Source organism: Melopsittacus undulatus, chromosome 19, assembly GCF_012275295.1.
Source record: "Melopsittacus undulatus isolate bMelUnd1 chromosome 19, bMelUnd1.mat.Z, whole genome shotgun sequence".
NCBI lineage: Eukaryota > Metazoa > Chordata > Aves > Psittaciformes > Psittaculidae > Melopsittacus > Melopsittacus undulatus.
The window spans coordinates 4,275,280-4,297,187 of NC_047545.1; the positions used below are offsets into that span (position 1 = coordinate 4,275,280).

At 50.7% G+C, this 21,908-nt stretch overlaps 1 protein-coding gene across 2 annotated transcripts in view; it reads left to right on the forward strand.

Annotated features, from left to right (window-relative positions):
* Positions 1–6,577: 6,577 nt before the first annotated feature.
* Positions 6,578–21,908, forward strand: part of ADAMTS10 (ADAM metallopeptidase with thrombospondin type 1 motif 10) — a 46,321-nt gene continuing 30,990 nt past the window's right edge. Inside the window, exons 1-2 of one of the 2 annotated variants that reach the window (XM_005141226.3) lie at positions 6,578–6,890; positions 17,769–18,091. In XM_005141226.3, coding sequence (XP_005141283.2) covers positions 18,004–18,091 — 88 coding nt within the window. In that variant the 5' untranslated portion in view covers positions 6,578–6,890; positions 17,769–18,003. Of the gene's footprint in view, positions 6,891–17,421; positions 17,442–17,768; positions 18,092–21,908 lie in introns of those variants that run through there. The other variant, XM_031054976.2, reaches the window with a different exon arrangement.

Genomic DNA, 21,908 nt, shown 5'->3' on the forward strand with positions numbered 1-21,908 from the left:
GTCCATTGGGTGATGAATTTAAGATCTCCACGCTTGCTCTTTGGCACTTGCTACTCATCAAAGTAGCCACAGAGAAGTGGGAGATGGTTCTTCCATGCCAAGGGCATGTTTAACATCCCAGGGAATGTTTTCCCTGGTTTGTAGGAAGGGCCAGAGCAGTGGTTGAGCTGCACTGGGATTGACTGGAGCCTGGGCACTGCACTGGCAGATCTGGAGATTTAAGATTATAAACTAGGCAAATAAAGTAGAAACTCAGCCCAGAGCCTAACATCTTCAGCTCGACAGCAAAGTTTATTGAGCATCAGTTGTTCTGTTTGGAGTTTTAGAAGGCAAAAGATGAATCTGAGCTTGAAATCTAATCTGTAACAAGGAGGGGAATTCTGCAACATGCAGCTGAGCTGTGTAAAACATTGTCCTGATGGTTAGTGACAGTCTTGGTAGGTCTTCATCAACATGAAAGCACAAACTTTGCCTCATTGCTGTTGTTCAGGATTTCTTTGAGCACTATTTCAAAGCAGAGTGAGGCTGTATTTGCTGGTGTGTATTATGAGGATTAAACTTCAGCGTGTGCAGGATTACAGGGTGGTCATAGGGAGTTCCTGAAGAGGAAAATGAATACAACTGGAGGCAGGCCAAGCTAAAGACTTGGACTTGACCAGGTCTGCTCTTCTTGCAAAGGCTTATTAGCTCTGAAGGGTAAGGATGTATTTGTGTGTGAGCAGCATGTGTTTGGGCAAAGCGTGTGACTTGCAAGTGGTAGTGGAAGTTTATGTTCACCATCAGTCATTTCCTATATGAAAAGGTCTGTTCTGAGGGTTGAAATGTTCCACTAACAGGCAGTTTGCTTTCTCTATTTCCAAGTATATAACAGAGGCATAGAGAAATAATGGTCTAGATCTTCACAGGGCTTTTTGTTTATTCTAAATAATAATGGCAAAGGCTTTTTGTTACAGTTATTTGAATAGAATTCAGGGAAGCAGAGTTATCTAAGACCTTAGTTCATGCTTTAGCCATTCTGCCTCCCTTACATATAGAACTTTGTTTGCTAGCTCTATATGGAGTTTGTAGAGAGCTGCCCCTTGTTCTCCATGGCCTCTGGAATCTGTTCAGGGCTCTCTCCAGCCTAGCTCTGATCTCTGCTCTGCCCATGCGATTCCTTACCCAGCAGGGCCTTTCCTGGCACCTTTGGGGTAATTACAAGACTAAGGAAGCATATTGAGTGATGAAAACTGTGTTTAAAGTCCATATTCCTGCACCGGTGAGGAAAGGACTATGCAAGTGTTATACGTTAATTCCTAACCTAGTCTGTTTGATATTGCTCACCTGATGCTACCATATGAGTTAGCAGAGATCCCTGGGAAAGCAAGTGATAAAATGTGGGGGGCTTTAAGTTATAGGATAACAGCTCTCTAACCCTAACCCTAACCCTTTGTTCTAGTTTATTCCATAACCTTGCATTAATGGGACTTGGAACTGTTTTTCACAGACAAGTGCAGAGCAAAACAGACGAGGTGACAAAGAAATAGAAGGAAGTAAATTTGAGTTTGACAGGGCCTCTGGTTTGGGGTATATTCACTGGTGTATTTGTCAGTAGGAAATCCCTGAAGCCCTTCTCAAGTATTTGGAGCATTATTCAGTAGGTGCCAGGTATCCTTAATGTCCCCACATTGCCACCAAGACTTATAGTCAGTTTAAAGAGAAACTTCCAGAGGAGACAAGTTTTGATGTTATGTCCTGGGGTAAAAAGAGAATGGCTGGCCAGAATATTGGACTACGGGCTGTTGTTTCAGCATCTTCTGACCTAAATCCACCCCTGACTTCAAAGAGAAGACAATGGTCCCTAAACGTACACCAGGTTTTTCTCTGAATCAATGGAGTAATCAGTAGAAAAGGCAAAGCAGTCACACGGTGAATAAATCTGGGCCCATTGACACCAACATTGCACAGGATCTCCCCTCCTGCCACCAAACCCCCAGTGCTCAGAGTGGGCAGACAGGTACGAGACAAAGAAACAGCAGCCATGGGGCGTTAACAGCCATTAAAGATACCAACAGCAAAACAAGTGCCTCTTACCTGGCTTGCAGCTGAGTGGGATGTCTTGGCAGGGGTTGGCGACAGCGATTTTGAAGACAGAAAGGACACAAGAGGGAAAGTTGTCTTTGGCGAGTGAGAAATACGTTGCTTTTGGAGGATGGGAGGGTACCAGGCCACAGCATCCAATGCGCTGCCGAGCATTCGCTAACCTCTGTTTGCTGGTTTCTTTGAAATGTGACCTATTTCCTTGCTGCACAGGAAAGGAAAGAAGAGAAAATAAAAGCTGTGTAGCTCGGAAGGGTGAAAGAGCTCGGAGAGCTTCTCAGTGCCAGGGCATGGGTCTTCTATGGGAGAAAACCAGTTTGAGGGGTGGTGAGGAGCTGTCTCTGAGTAGGGCTCCTTTGGAGTTGTGGTTTGTGATGGTCAAGACCTAGGCTCAGCAACTCAAGAAGCCTCTCCTAGCGTATGTTTCCTGCCCTGCTTTCTGCTTGCTCTTGTTGTGCTAAAATGGCCATATAACACAACCAGCTGGGCTAGGAACCATCCAAAACCAGTCCTGCCAAGTGGTGCTTGTTTGTGGCAGGATTTTCAGCTGCTCCTCAGGGACATGTCTCCCTCTCCAGAAGGGAAAAGCTTCTGTGTTTCATCACCAGCTGTGGTAAACAGCTCACCACCACCTCATTGGCTTGGAAGAGATGGGTAGAGGGTCAGTGTTCTCAGTGTTCAGGGCCAGCTCCTGGTGAATGGGAAGAAGGGCTCCAGCACTGTGACTTCTGTCTGCTGAATGCAAAGAGGTGCCCCAATGAGGTGGATGGAGAATCCCAAAGAGTCTCATTGCAGGCAGAAGACTCTACTGTAAAAGAAGCTGGGACAAGGATCCTGTTCTTGTCAGGTTGAGTTTGCTCATGTTCAGGACTGATTGGAATAAAACCATGTGGTAATAAGGTTAGATATGCAAAATGCAAGTTATCTTTCAGCATTACTCAACTGAATGGCATTTCATTGCCAAATCCCCCTTGAGGAGCCCTTTGCTTAGACTTGGAGGTGGGGCTGTACACAAGGTTTACTCAGACATCCATATTAAGGATTTTTCCAAGGACAAGGTGAGATCTGAGATAGAGGGGATGAATCATTTTGGCAGTTTACAGGGATGAAAATGCAGCATTCCAACACACCCCCCTTGCAGTGATAACAGAGAGCTCAGTCCTGACCCCTCAGCAAGGCGTCCTTCCCCTCAATCCCCACAAGGTGATGTAAGATGATCTTGATAAAGGCTTTTTGATGGCTGTGCTTTCCAAGCTTCAAGCTGGATTTACAGGTTTGGGAGATGCCAACCCAATTTTATCTAACACCTGGGACTGTTGAAGCTGAGTTTTACTGGTGGGCAGTTAGTCTGCACGTGTCTGAACTAGTTGCAAACCAAACCCACTTGGTTACAGCTGGTTTCGCTTGCAGATTCTCAACCTGCTACAAACAGCGCAGAGTGATTTGTTTATTACAGCAGTAGCTAAAAGGCTGAATGGAGTGTTGCTGTGTTAGGTACTGTACAACCATCAAATGGGTTAGTCTGTGGCCAAGCAGCGAGTCCCAACGTGGACTTGGGGCCAGGGTGTGATGTAGAGCCAGAGCTGGGAACTTTGCTCAGGCCGTGCAGTTTAGACATAGCAAACGAGAGAATATGTTATTTTATGTACAAAATGGTTATACAATATTTACCCCATCAGGCCTCAGCATCATTCCTTATGTGTTTTAGCAGCACCCAGGTTATAGTCTGCAGCCTTTCGAGCCTTCAAATGAGCCCTGGCCTTAGTGTTCTTCAAGCTGGAGCTGCAGCTGGGCACGCTGCGTGTTCCTGAGCATTGCCCAGCAGCACTGAGAAGCTACAGCACAAAGCATGTCTGGAATCGTTGCTCTTTGTGCTTCCCCAGGGCTCAGTGCGTCGTCCCTGCAGGGTTTGTACCAGCCTGGACCTCACAGGACCCGAGCAAGCGGCTTCTGCCATGTGTAGCCACAGGAGGGTGCAGTGTCACCAGGCTACTGAGCATCAGGGACTGGGTGCTGGTGCTGTGCTCATCCCAGGGGTGAGTGAGGATGCAGGGGAGCCAAAGGAGTCTCCTGTCCCTTTACCTCTCCCCATTTTCAAGGCTTTTGTGCAGGTTTGGGAAGGTGTGCGCAGCTCTGAGGTGGCTCCATCACCGCTTCAGAAACAGGCTGAGACTGCAGTAAGACCTAGTTTTTGAGCTGGCCTGGTACAAGTTTAAGAGGGTCCTCAGAGCAGGACTGGTCTTGGATACAAGGCTGGGTTGGCCCAAGGCACACAGATTGTGTACCCTTGTATGTCAGGGGTCTTTAACACTGTATTTACCATCCAGGAGGGACTGGAGACCCTGCACATCAGGGAAAAGCAAGTTTCTTTGGAAAGGGAAGCAATGAACTGCTCACTGCTGAGCAGGGAAGATGGGCACCTGCATCTCAGTCCCTCTTCATTATGCCCTGAGTGTGTTTGGAGACAAGCATCAGCAGATGCTTGTATGTATATGCCAGCAGCTGCCCCTGGTATGGCTCTGGGCCATGCTTTGAGCAATTACCTTTTCCCTGAGCAGAAAGAGCAGCATTCAGTTAACCCCCAAATACTTTGTTTAGTTGCTCTTGTATGTGTGTGCTTTGGGGGCTCAGACAATGGCCTGCAGGGCTGGGGGAGGAAGGAAACCACTCTTTCCACCCAGCCAGGCCAAAAATCCAGCCCAGCAATTCCAGCCCCTTTGAACTCAGCTTTCAAATGGAGTGCCAGACCTTTCCAGTCTGAACGCCTTTAAGGAAGAGTGGCCCTTGGGTGAGTGTTGGGATGCTTCAAGGGATGGGGGCTGTGAACTCCCACCGTTGGCATGTCATTTTGGAAGCAAAGGATGATTTCCCTTGCATTTCAGGGCTATTGGGATAAGCACATCTACCAGGCAATACCAAATACTTGGACACCAGCTCAGGAGGTCCCTTCTGAGCATCTCCTGCTCAGGTCACTCTGCTGCTCCATCCAAGGAGCAGAGTTCAAAGGGCTTCAATAAGGGTTTACACAGATTTATGGAAGAAAATGAATGATGGTTGTTAAATGCGAAGATACAGCATGGGTTCAGCCCTGCACTTAGTCTCTTGATAGCAGTGGATGTAACAGGATATACCACGAAAAGCACCACAGCTTCATGCTTTATTCTTAATCACTTTTCTTAGGCATGCCGTGGCCAGCATTGGGGTAGGATGTTGGGCTAGGACAAAAAGCCTTTGTGGTTTTTCTTTCTCCATTCCCATCTAATGATCAGATGGTTACAGAGCAGTGCTGGGTCAGCCTGGGTGGCACCCAGCACCATTACCAAAAGCCCTGTCTGCTCAGGCCTGCCCAAGGGCTGGATCTTGTGGATTTGGCAATGTACTGACCTAGAAGGGCCAGGGCAGGACACAGAGTCTGGAGGAGCTGCTTGTCCTGCAGACGTGGCACCCACAGCACAGAGCTCCAGAGCCCCTTCTTGCCATCTGCTCCTGGGCAGAGGAGTCTCATGGTCAAGGAGTTTGGTCTCATACTCAGCTTACATCTTCCACCAGGAGCTTTTCACTTCCTTACTCTTCATTCAGATCTTTTAAAAGGCTCCTTGAATGTGGTTTTGGGGTCCTTCTGTCCCCAGAGATGGGCTCAAGCTGGTGGACCACTGCCTGGTCCTGCCATCCTTCCCCTGTGTCCTGCCCCAGGGCCTCTCTCTGTATCCAGGGAAGAGCTGGGCAGTGCTTGGCACTGTGGAAAGGCCTGGTTTTAAAACACTTGCTGAATTCCCAGGTAATTCTCTCTTTAGCAAGGCTTACATATACAGCTTTCTAATCTCAAAACATGACTTCAGAAGAAAGAAGGAAATGAGCTCTTGCTCTTTACGGTTGCTTATTGTTTTATGTGTCCTGAGAGGGCTTTGTTTTGAAACAAGCAGCATTTTCATGTATTTGCAGTGTTTATTCTTTGCTTTGTATTGTCCTCTGTGGGACACTCCGTGGTGGCAGCAGAACAAGAGAAATTATGGCAGCGCCGGAGCCAGCAGGGCACAAATGATGTAACTGGGGAGGGAAGGGACTTCTTAAAGCATGAGCAAGTTAATGAGGGCTTTTTTAACCTTAAAGCCAATACCTAACCCCACTGGAGAGCACAGAGGCTTTTGGTAAGGCCATTTCATCAGGTGGGCACTGGTGTTTTAAAAGCACTTTGAAAGCTATGGTTAAAATGAAGGATGGGAGTTGCTGGAGGAGGGGGAACACCCAAATCCTGGCTCGCTTTGTGTGCCACCATCAGTGACATCTTTGCCTTATCACTTTCCTGTTGGGGTGTCGGATCGGCCCTGGAGCCGGGAACGATCCCTGCCTGCTCCTATGGAGTAAGACGAAGCTGATTAGTTTTATAGCGTTGCAGGCAAGACCTGCCTTCTGCACTGATGTCAGCAGCCAGGGCGGGACTTTTACAGCCCTCTGGCTTTGGGGATTTTTTTTCCCTTTTTTTTGGGATAATCCTGGCAAAATTCCTGAGCAAAGTTTTTTTCCCTTTTTTTTTGTCTGTATTTGAGCAGCCCCTCTCCATGCTGCCTCCGAGCTGCTCTTATTACTGCTCACTTCCTGAAAGGAGACTTCTTAGCAAAGGCTCTTGCTCCAGCGCTGCCTGGGTCTGACAGAAGAAGGGTATTGAGGAAGGCGACATAAACCCTCAGCCTGGAAACTTTCTGACACACGGGGGGAGAGGGAAGCTTTGACTGCTGCTGGGGAAAAGAAGAAGAAAAAGGCTCAAAGAATTAAAAGGGGAAAAGAAGAAAGAAGGGAAAACACTCGGAAAGGTAAAACACTCTTTAAAATAACTCTTTCCAGAGAAGCCTCTTTGAGGTTGGAGTGGGGTGGTCTGGGGCGGAGGGAGCGCGAATGTTCTTTGAAATCAGAACCGTCTCCCTGGAGAAGGAATGAGCCCGAAGAGCATTGCACGCTGGAAAAACATTTATGAGAATGAAAACCATGTTCACCCTTCTCCAACATTCAGAGTTTCCATGAAAACGCAGGGTTGTGTTTCAGTGTCTGCAGGCAGCAGGAGTCAGGCACCCGCGGCTCCCTCGCCTCCCCCTGTCCCCACACCGCTCCGCTTGCTTGGTTGTGTTGAGCCATCCCATCGTGTTTGCTGCTCTCAAATGCAATTCCCTGTTCCAGAGCTGCCGCGGGCAAAGCTCTCGGTTACAGAAAGCAACAGCTCTAATCCCTGCAGCAGAATTAGACGTTCTTCACTGTCCCGAGAATAAACACATCCTGTGCTCGCTCTTTTGCTGTCTCTCTCCATCTTCAGGAGCTGCCAATGCCTCTTCCCCTCCTGTACAATGTGCTCAGAGGATTATAAACTGTCTGCCCTGAAATAGTTGCAATGTCATTAACTTCGTGGGCATCACCAGGCATTTGGCCCCGTTGGGTATTTCTTTGCTTTGATTATGTTTTAAAGGGGTTTTTTGCTTATTTTCAAAAGCTCAATCCCTCAGAACATGTTATTTTAAACATCAAAGTAAATATTAGTGATGGTGAGATGCCAGAAGATTATCTCATTAGAGCTGAAGGAGCTGTGCTATAAATAGAAAGGAGTTTATAAAATAACCTTGGCAAATAGCTTCCAGAGGGGAAGAATCAACCAAGGAGGAAGCATTGGGCCATGCTGGTCAGAGCTGCGCTCCGGGGCAGATACCTGGGGACGTTTCTGGTTGAGCATATGCAGGGATGTAACCTCAGGGGGGGATTGTTTTCCTGTTTCAGTGTATGCCAAGACCCATATTGGCTGGAGACAGCCACAGCAGAGATCTGTTTCTTATTGTGGCCATTAACATTGCTGTTAGCAGAGGCCACGTGGTGACAGCGTGTGATCTAGTGCATGACGGGGGAGAGCAAGAGGGTATTTGAAGTCTTTGTTCATTTCTGGTCCCCCCCCTCCAGTGCTGCAGATGGTAGAAGGGGAAATGCTCTGTTGGGTGTCCAGGTAATTCCCCAGCCAGTGCAGGGGTGATCCCTCTGCTTTGCTTGCCAGAGCCTTGCCTGGGCTAGCCTGGAATGCCTCCGTCAGTGAGGCTTCCTCCAGTTCTAGGGAGGTTGTTCCAGTGTCACAGAGTTTCTCCATATATGGAACACACCGAGTGCTCCAGTTGCTCCATCCTCAGCTTCCCGTTGTTCCTGCTTCGCCCCATGGCAGCTCTCTCTCCTTCCCTTCTCCTCTTTAGATCTCTAAACCCCTCCAGCGCTCATGGGTGAGTCTCCAGTTGCATTCCCCAAGCAGCTGCTTGTTGGGTGGAATGGGAAAGGTCCTGTCATCTCCTGTAAATCATGCTTTTCCCAGATAAGGCTCAGGGGCTGAACTGTTTCCTTTGGCAGAGGGAGACCCCGATAAGCTGCCACTGAGTGAGCAGTCGATGGGGTATGAAGTGGAGCCCTAAGGGAAGGTATTGCCTGCTCAACATAAACAGTGACTGCTCCTTATGCGAGAGCCTTTGGAACACCAACATGCAAACCTGTAACATAAGAGTCTCTGTTATCACTGATGGCTCAAGGCCACCCAGAGACTGTTACCAGGAGGAGTAAGTGTGCTTATCATCATATGAAGCCCTGGTCCAGAGACAGCATGGGCTCAGCTGCCCAGAGGAGCAGCTCCATGGAGGGCTTTTCAGCACAGGTTGTGTCAAGCCCACCCAGGGGATGGTTCTGTTCAAGCACTTATCTAAAGCTTATCTGAAACCCCCAACTCCAAAACCCACTTTTCTTGCCAAGTTTCCAGCAATTAGTTCATTGGAAGCCAGAAACACTGCAGGATGTGTTTGTCACGTCCTGTCCTGCCTAGATCTCAAGTTAACACAAATGAACTTAAAACAAACAGAATTTGGCCCAAATTTGACAAAGGTTCAGAAACAATTAACTAGTGGTTTGGATGAGGTCAGCTCAGATGTGTTAAAGACAAGCAAGTCAAAAAGGTCTTCGCTTGACTCCACCACCATAGGAAATGTTTGCAGGGCGAGTGGTTGCAAACATTTCCTGGGAATCAGCAAGCAGGTCGGATCTCATGCAGTGATTGGAGAGTGTGAAACATGGAAAACCACCGGCCGGCATACAGCCTCCATGTTCAACACAGCAGGAGGTTTTAAAGGGATGCTATCAAAGCACTTTTCCCCATCTTGGTTACTGTGAGTGCCTTCAACTGAATCTGCAACCAATTCAAGACCTGGGAGATTCACCACTGAGAAGCTCTGCCAAAATGTTTTAGCTCCATCTGACTTCAGTGGGGTAATGTCAGAGGCACGTGTTGAGTGCAGGGTCTCCACCCGATTGCTCCATTGCTGCTACCATCTACCTTCTGCATTCTTCCAGGCTGGGAAAGGAATGCTCAGGGTATGCCATGTCTGACCGTTCAGCATCTTTATGTATCTAGTTTTCATCCCAACCCACTGGTATTGCTGTTGTTTCCTACTCTTCCATCGTAGCTTAATTTTCAAAGGGAAAGTGAGTTAAATTATATCTATTCCTGTGCAATTCTGCAAATCCTTCTGGATTCCAACATTCATAAATGTTGGTTCCAGCTGAGCTGAACTTCCAGGTGAAATACTGGCTTCCTGCTGTGGATTTGTGCCACTGACCTTAACAGGACTAAGGCTTCACCCCAAAGTGGCTTCAGTCAAAGCCACAGTGCAAAAGATGACCTAAGTCCTGTAGGGGTTAGCGGCTCCTCATTCCCTGGCCATGGATGAAGGCAGCTCTTCCATAGCCAAGCACAAAGACACGTACTCGGCATCCTTTGGACTGCAGCTTCCTCGCTGGGAAGCCATACCCCATCCAATCCAAACCAGTAGGGCCATATGTTTCCCTGAACAGGGAACCTGCAGGGAGGGCAAAAAGAGCCCATAAATTCTGTATAGCAGATTTCTCAGAGCTTGCTGAAGGGAGCCGAAGCCTGGATAATCTGCGGATCTGTGAGGGCAGGATGGGACCAGCATCCTACAGCCCAATGGGGTCTGCAAGACTTATCCCACTGCAGAGCTCCCTTGGCAAGTTCCTCTGGGGTAAAATGTGTTGGGGTCTTTGGTGCTTGTGCTGCCTTGCGCGAAGGATGCTCCAGGGTGGTTGCACGATGGGGTCCCTGTGCTCTTGCGCAGGCTTCCTGCTCGGCTGTCACCAAATCCCCTCTGCTTGCCTTGGTTTTGCCTTGCTGTGAAATGGAGCCAGGAGCACTCGCCTGCTGGCAGGGAGATGCTGGAGGGAGGTGAGGCTGTGGGGATGGTGGCAGAAGCTAAGGCAGGATTTGTGTTATTGTGCTCTTGGTGCCCTGGGAGGCTGGGTTCTTCCTGCACCTCTGCAGAAGGGAGTCCTGGTCCTGAGGTGCTGGAAGCACACAGCCAAGCAGGCAGAGCAGATCAGGATGAGCCACCCCTCTGGCCAACCAGGGTTCCTCTCCCTTTCTCTGGTCCCCCATGAGTCCCTTTTAGCCTCAATTCTACTTTGATTCAGCCTGGTAGGACCAAATCAGCAGTGGGTGCTGGAGACAGGCAGTGCTGTGGATCCCATCCCCTGTGCCAGCTCTGTGCTGTTGCTGGATGCAGCATTAAACACTGCTGTGCCTGAGGATGCTGTGCTGTGGTGGTGCTAGAAGGAGCTGCTGCCCTTCTCACAGCCCTTATGGGTAACAGGGCTCACTCTTCCTGTGAGGCTCAGTGGTGTTCTCTTACCTCTCCAGCTTCAGCATAAGACACTGTGTTGTACCATGGATGCAGGTGGTGTGGCAATGAGAGGGGCTTTAATGAGGCTCTGCTCTCCATCATAGCCCTTCCAGTGTTAATGATCAGACATGCCTTTGTTGGAGGGTCCATGGATAAAGCACTACAGATGTATGGGTATGGCCCTGCCTGGTTGAGGAAGGAGTCAAATCTGGAGTACCACACTTGGTGTGGGAGCAGTGGCAGATCCCTGTGTAAAACGTGGCACTGCCTGAAGCGGAACAAAAAGTGCATCCCTTTGTCAGAGCAGATCCCTCCCGGAGAGCACCGGTGGTGGTTCTGCAGGTGAGCAGGGCTCAGTGCTGGCGCAGGAAGGTGTTTGTCTTCATGCAGCCCCAGGGCTGGGCGCCTTGTGTTGCTGTGTTGTGTAAGCACAAAGACTGGTGCTGGAGCCAGCTCCCCCGGGATGCAGATGGCAGCGCCTGCATCCCGGCTGCACCGAGGTGTGAGATGTGAGTGCTCCTGGCCTTTCCCAGCTCCCGGGGCAGTTTCCTGGCATCCAGAGCACAGCAGAGCAATGGGGCTTGCTCCATGCTGGTGCAGGGCAGCAGGAGGAGCACAGGGAGGGAGCTGCCTGTGTGGAGCCTCAGGAGATGAGGATTCTCTGCTGGCTGCACTGAATCGGGCAGAGAGAAGGGGTAGTTTTATGAAGGCAAAGGGCAGTTAGGCAGACATGGAATATGTATTCCAGATGCAAAACCAGCCTTTGTGCATGCCATACCCACAGGTATCAGCGGTGTGTGGTGGCATGCAGAGGGCGTGTGGGCAGCAGACACAGGTGTGCTGTAGGTAGTGTGCATCCTCATACAGATAACCTGTATCTGCATAGAGATAGCGTGTATCCGCCTGCACAGCCACACACAGCTGTGATCTGCATGCGTGTGGTTGACATGTGCATAGGTCCATGCACTGTACATGCATGTGGTTGGCGGGGACACTGTATGGTAGGAGATGCCCTTGCTGTTAATGACTTCTCGGTTGTCTTTAACTCTGCTGGTTTGCGTGTGGCTGGAGCCAGCAAGGAGCCTGGTGGCTGGGGGCCAGCACGTCTGGGTCACGTTGAGCAGTTCCAAACTATTGCATAAGTCCTGTCTGAAAGTGGACCTGCTTGGTGGAGTCATCTCCTTAAAGCAAAAGAAGTCCAAGGCTGGGAGCGTTGAGTTCTCGGTAGCCACTTTCCATCTGGCTGATGCTGGCTGGTCCTGCAGCTGGATTTGGGCTCAGCCCTGGGGCTCGCACTGCCCCATGCAGAACACCCCTCCCTGATGAGGAGATGAGCTGGCACTTCTCTCCAGCTTTCCTGTTGAGGACCTCCGAGCATTTTACCACACTTGGAGAAATGCAGTGACCCCAGCTTTCCAGATAGGGCCAGATCCTTATGTAACGGACAGATAGGATTTCCAGAAAGCAAAGCAGTCAGAGAGAGGTCAGTGCTCCCAGCTCTCCATTCGCATGCCATGGGTTGCTTTTGCCCCTTTTGCTGGTGAAATGAAAGCTCCTGCTGGATTCCGAGGAGGAGCAAGGGGGTAATTCAGTCCTTTCCTCACAGTGATTGCACTGAATAGACTCGACTGTAAAACAATTCTCGTGTTTTATAAAGAAAAGCTACTCCCACACAGTACTGGAGTGAGCCCAAACCCCTGGGAAGCTTCGCCTGTACAAAGGGATGGAGGGTGTGCCCGGCTGCAGCACAGCAGGGCCCGTGTGGAGTGCGGCAGCAAGCAGGGAGCACAGGGCTGGAGGTCTGAAGGCAACGAGAGTGTTCACTGCTCACCCCTGGGCACCAGGGGGATGGAGACCCAGGAGCAGACCCTTCACCTCTGGGGTTCAGACTGGCAGCATCAGTCTGGATTGCCCACGTTGCCTTTGGTTAGGGTTGGATCGTGTTTTAACAGTGCCAAAGCTGCATCTGTCCTCCAGGCAGACGCAGAGTTTGACCCTGGAGTCGCTGGAGTGGGTGTCTGTAAAGAGCTGCTCTTGGGATGAGATGAAACAGCTCCTGAAAGAGAGGGGCTGCAGAGAGTACTGAAGGTCCCCTCACAGCCCATGAGTAAGGAAAAGGTGAAAGCCCTTGTCTATGCTCCAGTGTGGGCTTGATAACAGGAGCAGCCAGAGAGATGGTGAGAGGATCCTAAAGGGTTGCTGTAGAGCAGTGCAGGCAGGAACCATCCCATGGCTGGAGGCTGCTGTTTTCTGGTGAACAGTGATAACTACGTGTTTCTAATTCCTTGCTTGCTGTGCCCCCAGAGAGGCCAGGCTTGGAGCAGCAAAGCAGACTCGGTTCAAGCTCTTGTTTTCAGTTCTGCAGACCTGTGGCTTTAACCCATTCTTTGCAAGCTGCAGCCGATGTTCCTTGCAGTGAGCTGCTGCTGAGTTAATGCTGATTAGTCTGGGTTTAACCCTTAGTGCTACCCTAGAGCTGAGAATGGCTTCCCAGTGGAAGTCCTGTCATGCTGGCAGGATGGCTGCAAAGAGACTTCTGCCATCTGCACCTCAGCATGGTTTCAGTTTAGCATCTAGCGGAATACTTTGTCCGGAATATCAGGATGGGCTCCTGCTGAAAGGGAAGCAGGAGGAGCAGCGTGACAGGGGGAGCAGTGCTGTTTGCTCTGTCCTCAGGAACCTGCTGTGGTGGTGACTGTGCAGGCATGGAGCACCCATCACCCCAGCCCATCACCACAGGGGAGAGCATCAGGCCAGCAGCCCCTCTGCTGTACTGGGAATGCCCAACCCCAGTGTCATAGAATCACAGAGTGGTTTGGGTGGGAAAGGACCTTAAAGCCCATGCAGTGCCAACCCCCTGCCATGGAGCTCCCCAGGGCCTTTGCTTTTAAGCTGTTCCAGCCCCTGATAAAACAATGGCCCCAGTGCTTTTGTGAGCCCACGCAGGGAGGCGGAGATGGAGCTGGTGGTCCAAAGGTGTCTCCTTGCTCTGCAGTCCAGGTACATGATGGTTTTCTGAGCATCACCTGAGTGCAGCACCATGGGCTGAAACCAGGACAGTCCCTGCAGGCCATGCAGAGGAGTTATGCTTACAGCAGGATTTGGGACATAGATTTCAGCTGAGGATTTACAGCCAAAACTTGTGGTCCTCCATGAAGCAGCAGCAGCAAGAAGGGGGCTGTTCTCTCAGGAAACATGGTGACTTCAGGCTGAGCACCCATGAGCTACAGGCACTGTGAGATCTGCAGTGTGGCTGTGAGAACAGGAGGTAGGTAAGAGCCTGCTGTGCAGAGCAGGGGTTACATGAGGGTGGTGGTGCTGCTGCTGCCAAGTGCCTCTCTGTAACACCAGAGATCCCCGTGCCCTGCAGTGCCTCCCCTGTTTAGCAAAGGACATGATGCTCATGGAGCAAGCTGTGTGTTTGCAGCTCTTCCCCCAGGGATAACTTAAGAACCGGTGGGACACTTTCATGCTGGAGTGGATGAAGAGCAAAATTCCCTTTGTTTTTGTGTGTACAATGGCCATGTAGCTGCCGGGTCTGAAGTGCTGCTCAGCCCATTGGCAGGGTGATGAGGAAGCCAGCACCAATGCTGGCTAAGCTGTGGGCCATGGCATGATGATAACCCCAGCATGGTTGTGGAGTGCTATGGCCCTTTATACAGAGGAATAAGGAGTAACCATGGGGGCTGGTGACTTTCATCCATTCATTAGCGGCGTAGCTGGTAGCACAGCCCAGAAATGCTGTTGAGGGTGAAGCAGCGTGGCCATGGGATGCTCTGCTCTGCTCCCTCTGCTTTGCTCTCACCGCATGTCAGGAAGGTGTCAATGGAAGGGCCGCGGGCTGCAGGGGGGATGCTGCAAGTATCTCCTCCCACTGGGGAAAGCTGGAAGCAGAAATCTGTGTTTGTGTTTATTTCTCCCTCTCAAAGAAGGGAAAAGGGACACCTGAGCTCATAATTTGCAAAAGTTGGATGAGAAACCTGGAAGCTGCCGGGCCCTGCATCTTTAAAAGCAGTTAAATTCCTTTTCTCTGCACTAGGAGGCACCTTGAACCTTCCTCTTGGCCCCGAGCAGAGCCCATCTGCTTCCTATTACCTTCCCATAAAGCTGCCTCCCCGGCCAAAAAGCCGGGCTTTCAGGGAATTCTGTCTGCAGCCCCGATGTTGAAATTAGTAACAGTTGTCATCTGTTTTTCTTTTTTCTCTTCTCTTTTTGCTTTATTCCAGCTTCAATTCTAACCCCCAGCCCCATGCACCCTCCTTCCCCCTTTTCACACGTTCCCCTTGGTGTGCAAAGAGATGACCTCGAAGCCCCCATCGGCTCCGGTGGCACCGGCCCCATTCCCCTCATCCCGGCCCACGGGTTCACGCGGCGAAAGCCACCTTGGCACCGGGAGCAGGAGCGTCAGCCGCTCGCGGGGAGCCTGCCAAGGACAGCGAATTCCTCGGGAAGGAGCAAATCGGAAGCAGCCCAAGCGAGGGAGGCACGAGACCGGAGAGGTCACCCCATGGGCCGGACCTCCCCGCAGCCCCTCCATCCCCACCGGCGGCATCCCTGTGTCCCGCTGGCTGCGATGCGGGATGGGGCTCCTTAGGCTTGTCCGGTTGCTGCTGCTCTGAAAGCAGTCTGACAAATGAGGTGGTGGAAAAGTTGCTCTGTATTGAAGCCACGGAGCCCGTGCTCCTCCATGGCAAAGAGGAGAGAGCCGGGTCCTGCTCTTGCAGGACATGAACTCATTGGGGTCTCGGAAGTGCTGCTGGAAGGGGCCGTGTTTTCCTGGAGGAATCAAAGCTGAGCCCTTCCCCCAGTCTGTCTTATGGGAATTCTGCAGCTGTAATTCCTGCCTTGTGCTGCTCCTTCCCCCAAGCTGGGGGCTGCGGGGTCCTGGCGCCTGCAGCTCCCTCCTGGCCCCTGTTCCAGGGGATGCTGAGGAGCCAGGACTGAAGGGGAAGGGCAGAGGGGACACGGGGGCACCACTCACAGCTGCTGGAGCTCAGGGTCGTGGAGAGGCAGAGGAAGGACAGGGAATGATGACAGCCTTGAGGAAGCAGGTTCAACAGCTGGAAAACAAGAGAAATCAGTAGTGTGAAGCCCAGGAGAAAATACACTGCAGCTGAGCAGCTTTCTGTCCACAGACCTTGGAGCCGTGACAGGATTTAAAGGCTGGAATCTCAAGCTCTAATAGATGCTGAAAAATGCTGACTTAGGAGAGGGCTGCAGCATTCCCGGCTTTTGCTTTGCCTTCTCCCTTTTCCAGTTCATTTCCCTCAGCCCAGCAGGGAGCAGGCACTGAGCAGCCTGCAGCATCCCCAGCACTTGGCCGTGCATTGTCATGGCCCTGGCTTTGCCCTCTCGATGCTGCATCCGATGGGTGATGCTCCAGAGGATGCTGTCACCAGGTGAACATGGCCTCCTGGAGCCACTGTGCTGATCTCAGAGTACTTGTGTTGTGGTGGAAGAAGGCAGAATTCCTGCCCATCCCTCTTGCTGCCTGCTTCCTTATACCTGTTGTGGGTGAATGGAGCAGCCCAAGATGAGCTATAGACAGTTTTTCACCCATCAGGCAGTTTATTCTCACAGTCTTTGAGGCCACTATCACGGGTGCTGTGTCTGTGCCTTGCAGAAACCAACCTGGCAAGTGGTACCAGAAGTGACTGGGGAGACCAGACCCAGGCCTCACTGGTGGTCTTTGGCCATTTTTAGTTGTAAATTAGCTGTTAAGGATCTTAACATTTAAAATATGGAGCTCCAAATTGTGATTTCAGTGTACGTGATTTTCAGTGCTCTCCTGCCCTGTGTTCTAGCCAGTAGTCTTTGCTATTTAAAACACACAAGAGCAGAGTGAAGCAAGGGTTAACAGCATTATTCCAAATGCTTCCTTACTGGGACAAGGACCACACACATGCCATAGCTATTGACACCTTTGCAAAGAGCGATGCTCTCCTGTCTCCAGCTGAGCAGCTCAGGAGCATCTGTCCTGCTGTTCCTCACCCTGTTCTGGACCATCTGTGTGTTGTAGCTGCATCTTTGGTCTGATGTCAGACTTCACCTGTGGCCTTTGGAGGAACATTTGCATTTTGCTGCTGGGCTGCTTTGGAGCAGAGCATCACTCCTCAGGTATTTGGGATTCTCTAGGTGGTGCTTAGGTATGTGCTGTATTCATTGCAGACGTCATCGGATCGCTGGATAGAAACAAACCCCACAGGCTTCATGCAGCTCTCCAGCACTATGTGAGTTTTGTGTAATTGCCTCAGACTGGGAAATTATCTGGGAGCCAAAAAGCTTTCAATGAAGCAATTAGCAAATCATTTTAAATCACAAATACAATTGGAATCTCAAGATCCATTTGTGGATAGAGCTGAGGGTAAGGGGGAGTTCGCTGAATGGGTCCTTTGTTTTCAATCACTTTCTTAGGTTTAGCCAATCCATTCTGAGAGCAAGGGCTCTTCTTTCAGGGCACTGACAGTCATTAACGTGTATTTTGAAGCAGGGAAACTGGAGGAGAGAGGATTGCTGCTCACTTCCACCCTTCTAATGCTTTTCTTTCATGCTCTCCTTTAGGAGATCAGGTAACTGAGACCACATCACTCTTTGGGTTGCACTTTCTTGGAGGTGTTGACAAAGGATGCCCATCTATTCTGTGCTGTTTTCCTCAGGAGTAAGGTATATACCAGCCCTTTAGTGCCACTGTCAGAGCAGTGCAGGGGCTGTGCTGGCAGCAGGATTCTCCCTGGGAAAGCACCCAGGTGTGCAGTGTCCTTCCAGCAGGATAACACTGTTCCAGTGCTGTGAACTGTTAATTGCGGTTGCATTCACTTCCCTCTTTCTCTCCCCTTTCTCTTTCTTTCCATCTCACTCTTCCCTTCTCCAAGATCTAAGGCTTTCCTCGTTCCCTCTGCACATCATTTCCTTCTTTGTGTCTTCCTCCTCCATCCTTCGTTGCTCCTCTGCCTGTTTCCTGTTCACTCATCCCCACTCTCTCCTTCACAGGGGCAATGCCACCGAGAACCTGGGGTTCACACTAGCCCATGCTGACCCCGCACAGCACACGGCAAAGACACCGTTGGCTTGGCTGCTTTGGGAGAGCACGGAGCGGCCGAGGATGCCTGCGGAGGGACCGAGGACTCCTGTCTCTACATAAGCAGTGGCCGAGGGAGAGACATGTTGGGACAGCGCCGTTTCAGCTGGCACAATACTCCCTGCACTGAGACAAGCATCGCTAACCATGGCAATAGCTTGGAGGCTTCTCACATGGACTGTCATCTTCACTGCAGCTCTGTGCAACGTTCCCGGCTACACCTTCCAGTCACAAGGTAGGAACTGTGTGGGAATGGGAGATGGAGGCATCCACCCCTGGGTAATGTTGTGCTGGAGACACCTCGAGTTCTGCCCTGCTCCCTGCATGGCAGCAGAGCTCCTGCTGCTGAATTGCAGATGTTTTCCCTTGTCCTCCGAGGAACAGATGTGTTTTGCTCTCGGATGCTGCGCTAAGTTCAGAGCAATAAGGTCTGTGCGAGATGAGAGCCATGTCCAGGCTTAGTGAAGGAGATGTGGCAGCAATAGAGGAAGCTCCTCTTCCACTCGGGTGGAGCGGAGCATCCTCAGATGAATGGAGGCTTTGTTCTGTGTGTGTGCAGTGCCTGAATCCTCTGCGCGTGCAGGGATGGAGGTGGCTGATGGAGCATTACAGATACTCCAGCTGAGTCTTGCCAGACGTGTGCTGCTGGAGGAGGTTTAGTTTGTACACATGAGGTGCTGCCATTAGTAAATGCTCAAACCTGCTCAGGCGTAAACACTTTGTACCTGTCCTATATGACTCTTTGTTTCTGATGGTCTTGTGTTTAAATACAGAGCCCTATATGCAAGTGATTGCAAGGAAAGCAGAATGTGGATCTCTTGTATGTAGATTTATGCCTTTGTACATGATTTTATTCCAGGTTAGGAAGGCACTGGAAAGTGAGTACTGCCTTGTACCAGCCTGGAGTACAAATGCAGCCCAGGCAGGTAACACAATGTAGTTAAATTGCTTAATACTAGTTTGCTTTTGTGACCTTTTCTTCAGAGGCAGTATGAGCACTGCCATCAGGCACCAGAGGTAAGAAGAAAGAGCTCTGAAGTTAGACATTTATCTGTGCAAGGTGTTAAAACCTCAGCAGTGTGCTTACACAGCCGTAGTTGTGACAGAGTACATGTGCCCAGACTAATTGCAGCAGGGCCAAGGTCAGCAGCATACCAGGCTCCTAATGAGTGCAGTGCCATCAGGCTGTAGTTACTATGGCTGTGGGTTGTCTTGTGAAGCGGAACTGGAAAGAGGAACAAAGGCAACCAAAAGCCACACAGTGTCCTGGGTCTGAGCAGCATCTCCTTGCTAAAGGTGAGCTGCTGCCCAGCTCATGCTGGGTGACACAAGAGGCATTCAGGCTGCCGCTGTGCAACGTGCAAGGTTATACAGGCAGATTGCCTTGAATCTGAAACAAACCCTCTCTCTGGTCCTTTTTGCCAAAGCCTCTGGCAGTGCCTGCGGTGACTGTTCTGGGCCTCCCATGCCCATCAGATCACACCTCCCTCCATCTGCCCTGCGTTCGCCATGCAGCGATGCTCTGATGAGGACACTGCTGCCAGATTGCCTCCATCCTGCAGCTCAGATCCTCACTCATGAGTCCCTGTGCTGTTTGTGCATACACCTTGATCTAAACCCCAGGGCTCATCGCATTTACAGGTCATGTCTTTGTGCTCTCCCAGAGGCAGTCTGGGAGATGAATCTCAGCCCATGATGTTGGTGGAACCATGGTGCAGTGGCAGCATCAAGCTGGGGATTGCAGCCTGTTCCCTCCCCAGTCCCAAGGCTCACACTGCCCCATGGGCCCCTCTTGCTGTCAGAGCACTTCTGTAGGCTCCCTGCATCCGGAACAGTTGACATCAGGCTCTTGATGTTACTCAACACTTTACCACGCTGCTGAGATAGGAGGTACATAATCCTCACAACACCCTTTCAAGAGGGTGAAACACTTATCTCCTCTTAGCAGTTGGAGGCACGGAGGGTAAAGGCTGCTGTTTTCAACAAGCCACTGATTCTGACCAAGTGACTTGTTCCAGTTAGCAATGGAGCAGGTTTCACACGCCCCATGTGCACAACTCCAGATCAGTGTATTTGTTTTATGCAGGAAAAAGATTAAGGTATCACAGTCATAAGCTGTAATTATCTTGGTGGGAAATAGGAGCCCAGCGTCGAAGGCCTCTTCAAGCCAGAAGAGATGTAATGAGATTCAGATGTAACGTGTACACTCAGGCTGTAGGATTTAATAGTGCAGGGAACAGCAGTTGAACATGCTGCTGAATGGGCTTGGAGCAAAAAGAAGTGTCCTGCTTGTACCTTAGTTTAATTCTAGTGACTGACAGATGAGACATTCCTCATTTCATAGAACATCCCCCAGTTCCCGATTCACATGTAAACCAATGGACCCTTGGAGGATGCAGTGACATTGCCATAATGCCAGGGCAGCCTGAAGCTGTGCAATCCCACAGTGCTTTCCACAGCCATCCCTTGGGAACTGGGTCTGGACTGCAGCTGGGGCTCCTCTTTGCTCCGGTGAGAAGCCCGGAGCAAACATCTGCTTCCTTTTCATCCTTTAAATGAGTAATGAGTAAATGTAAGTGAGAAGCAGTGGTGAGGATACAAGGAGAGAACAAACCCCCCCCCCTCCAACTTTCACCTTCCCTCTCCTTGTTCAGCTTGCTCCTCTGTGCTCCTTGTGCCCTTTCTGTTCCTGTACCATCCCTGCCCCTATAGATGTGTGCTCCCTTTCCACCCGAACCGGACAGCAAGGTACTTATCCCCACACCCCGTTCCCTCCTGCTTCCCAGCTTTCTCCCTTGCCCTCTCCTGGGGGGTTTATGGTCCAAGTGTGCTCAGTCCCATGCAGCCGTGGGCAGGTTTTCCTGGAGAAAGGCTTTTTATAGCATCCCTTCCACAGCAGTTTGACAGCGCTCTGGGAACACCAGGCTGCTTATCACCAGTGCAGACCCTCCTGATGCGGTCGGTGCAGTACTGTGCCTTTCAGGCCAAGAGCTATTAATACAGCCTGAAGTGGCTGAGGGGTCACAGGGCACATGGTGGCTTTTCTGAAGAGAAGGAAGGAAGGCCAAAGAGTGTTGCTCTTGCTGTTGGGAGCTCCTATAATACAGGGAGCATGACCAAGGGAGGGATGAGCAAATGAGGGAGTTAGGGAACATCTGTGATATTGGGTGGGGTACATGGGTTTAGGGAGTAGAAGATCCTAATATCCTAGCACCTAATCTAATCTTTCACGTGTTTAGAGGAGAGGAAGGAGCTGGCTGTAACAGTGGATGAGGACACTGGCTTCCTCCTTGTGTTGAAAGTCTCTATTATCGTTTCTGTTTGTGGCATCCCCGCTTTAAAGTATCACTTCCTAAAACATTCAAGTGATGCAGGGACTGCTGTGAGATATTTCTTCCCCTGCCTCAGTTTCCATCCCTGAGAGGATGCACAGTGATACTGCAGCAAAAGCAGGACCTCACACCCAACCTCATCCCTCAGGCTTTAATCTGCTGCATGTACCCCATGGGTCAGGAACAGGGGCTGCAGCCCTCTCCCAGGCCCTTTGTAACCACTGCATGCACAAACCTCCTTCCCATTCACTGTTCTGCAAGACTGCAGAGAGGGAAGAAGACAAACAAGACGCTTCCGATAGTGAATATTTCCAAGCCTGAGGTCATTGCTTAGATGCAGTCACTCTTGTTTGCCCGGCTGCATCACATGCGAGGAGCTGAGATGCAGGAGAAGCTGGAGCACAGGAAGTTAAAAGACTAATAATTATTTCTGGCTTGTGGAGGCGAGGGAGAGGTGCCAGAAGTGCTTATGGTTTGGAAGGATGGGAGCTAACCCCTAAACCCAGCTGGTGGGAAGGACTGTCCCATTACCAGTGGCCAAGGAAACCGCTCTGTCAGGCTCCCACATTGGAAAACACACCAGGGGAAAAGGAAACTTTCCAGTGCTGCCATGCGGTAAGAGTGTAATTTGGAGTCCAAGCCTGTGATGGCTGGGAAGGCTTTGAAGATGGGTGCTGTGTGGAGCCACCCTGGAGCAGCCTGGCCTCTCCTGTTTGCTTA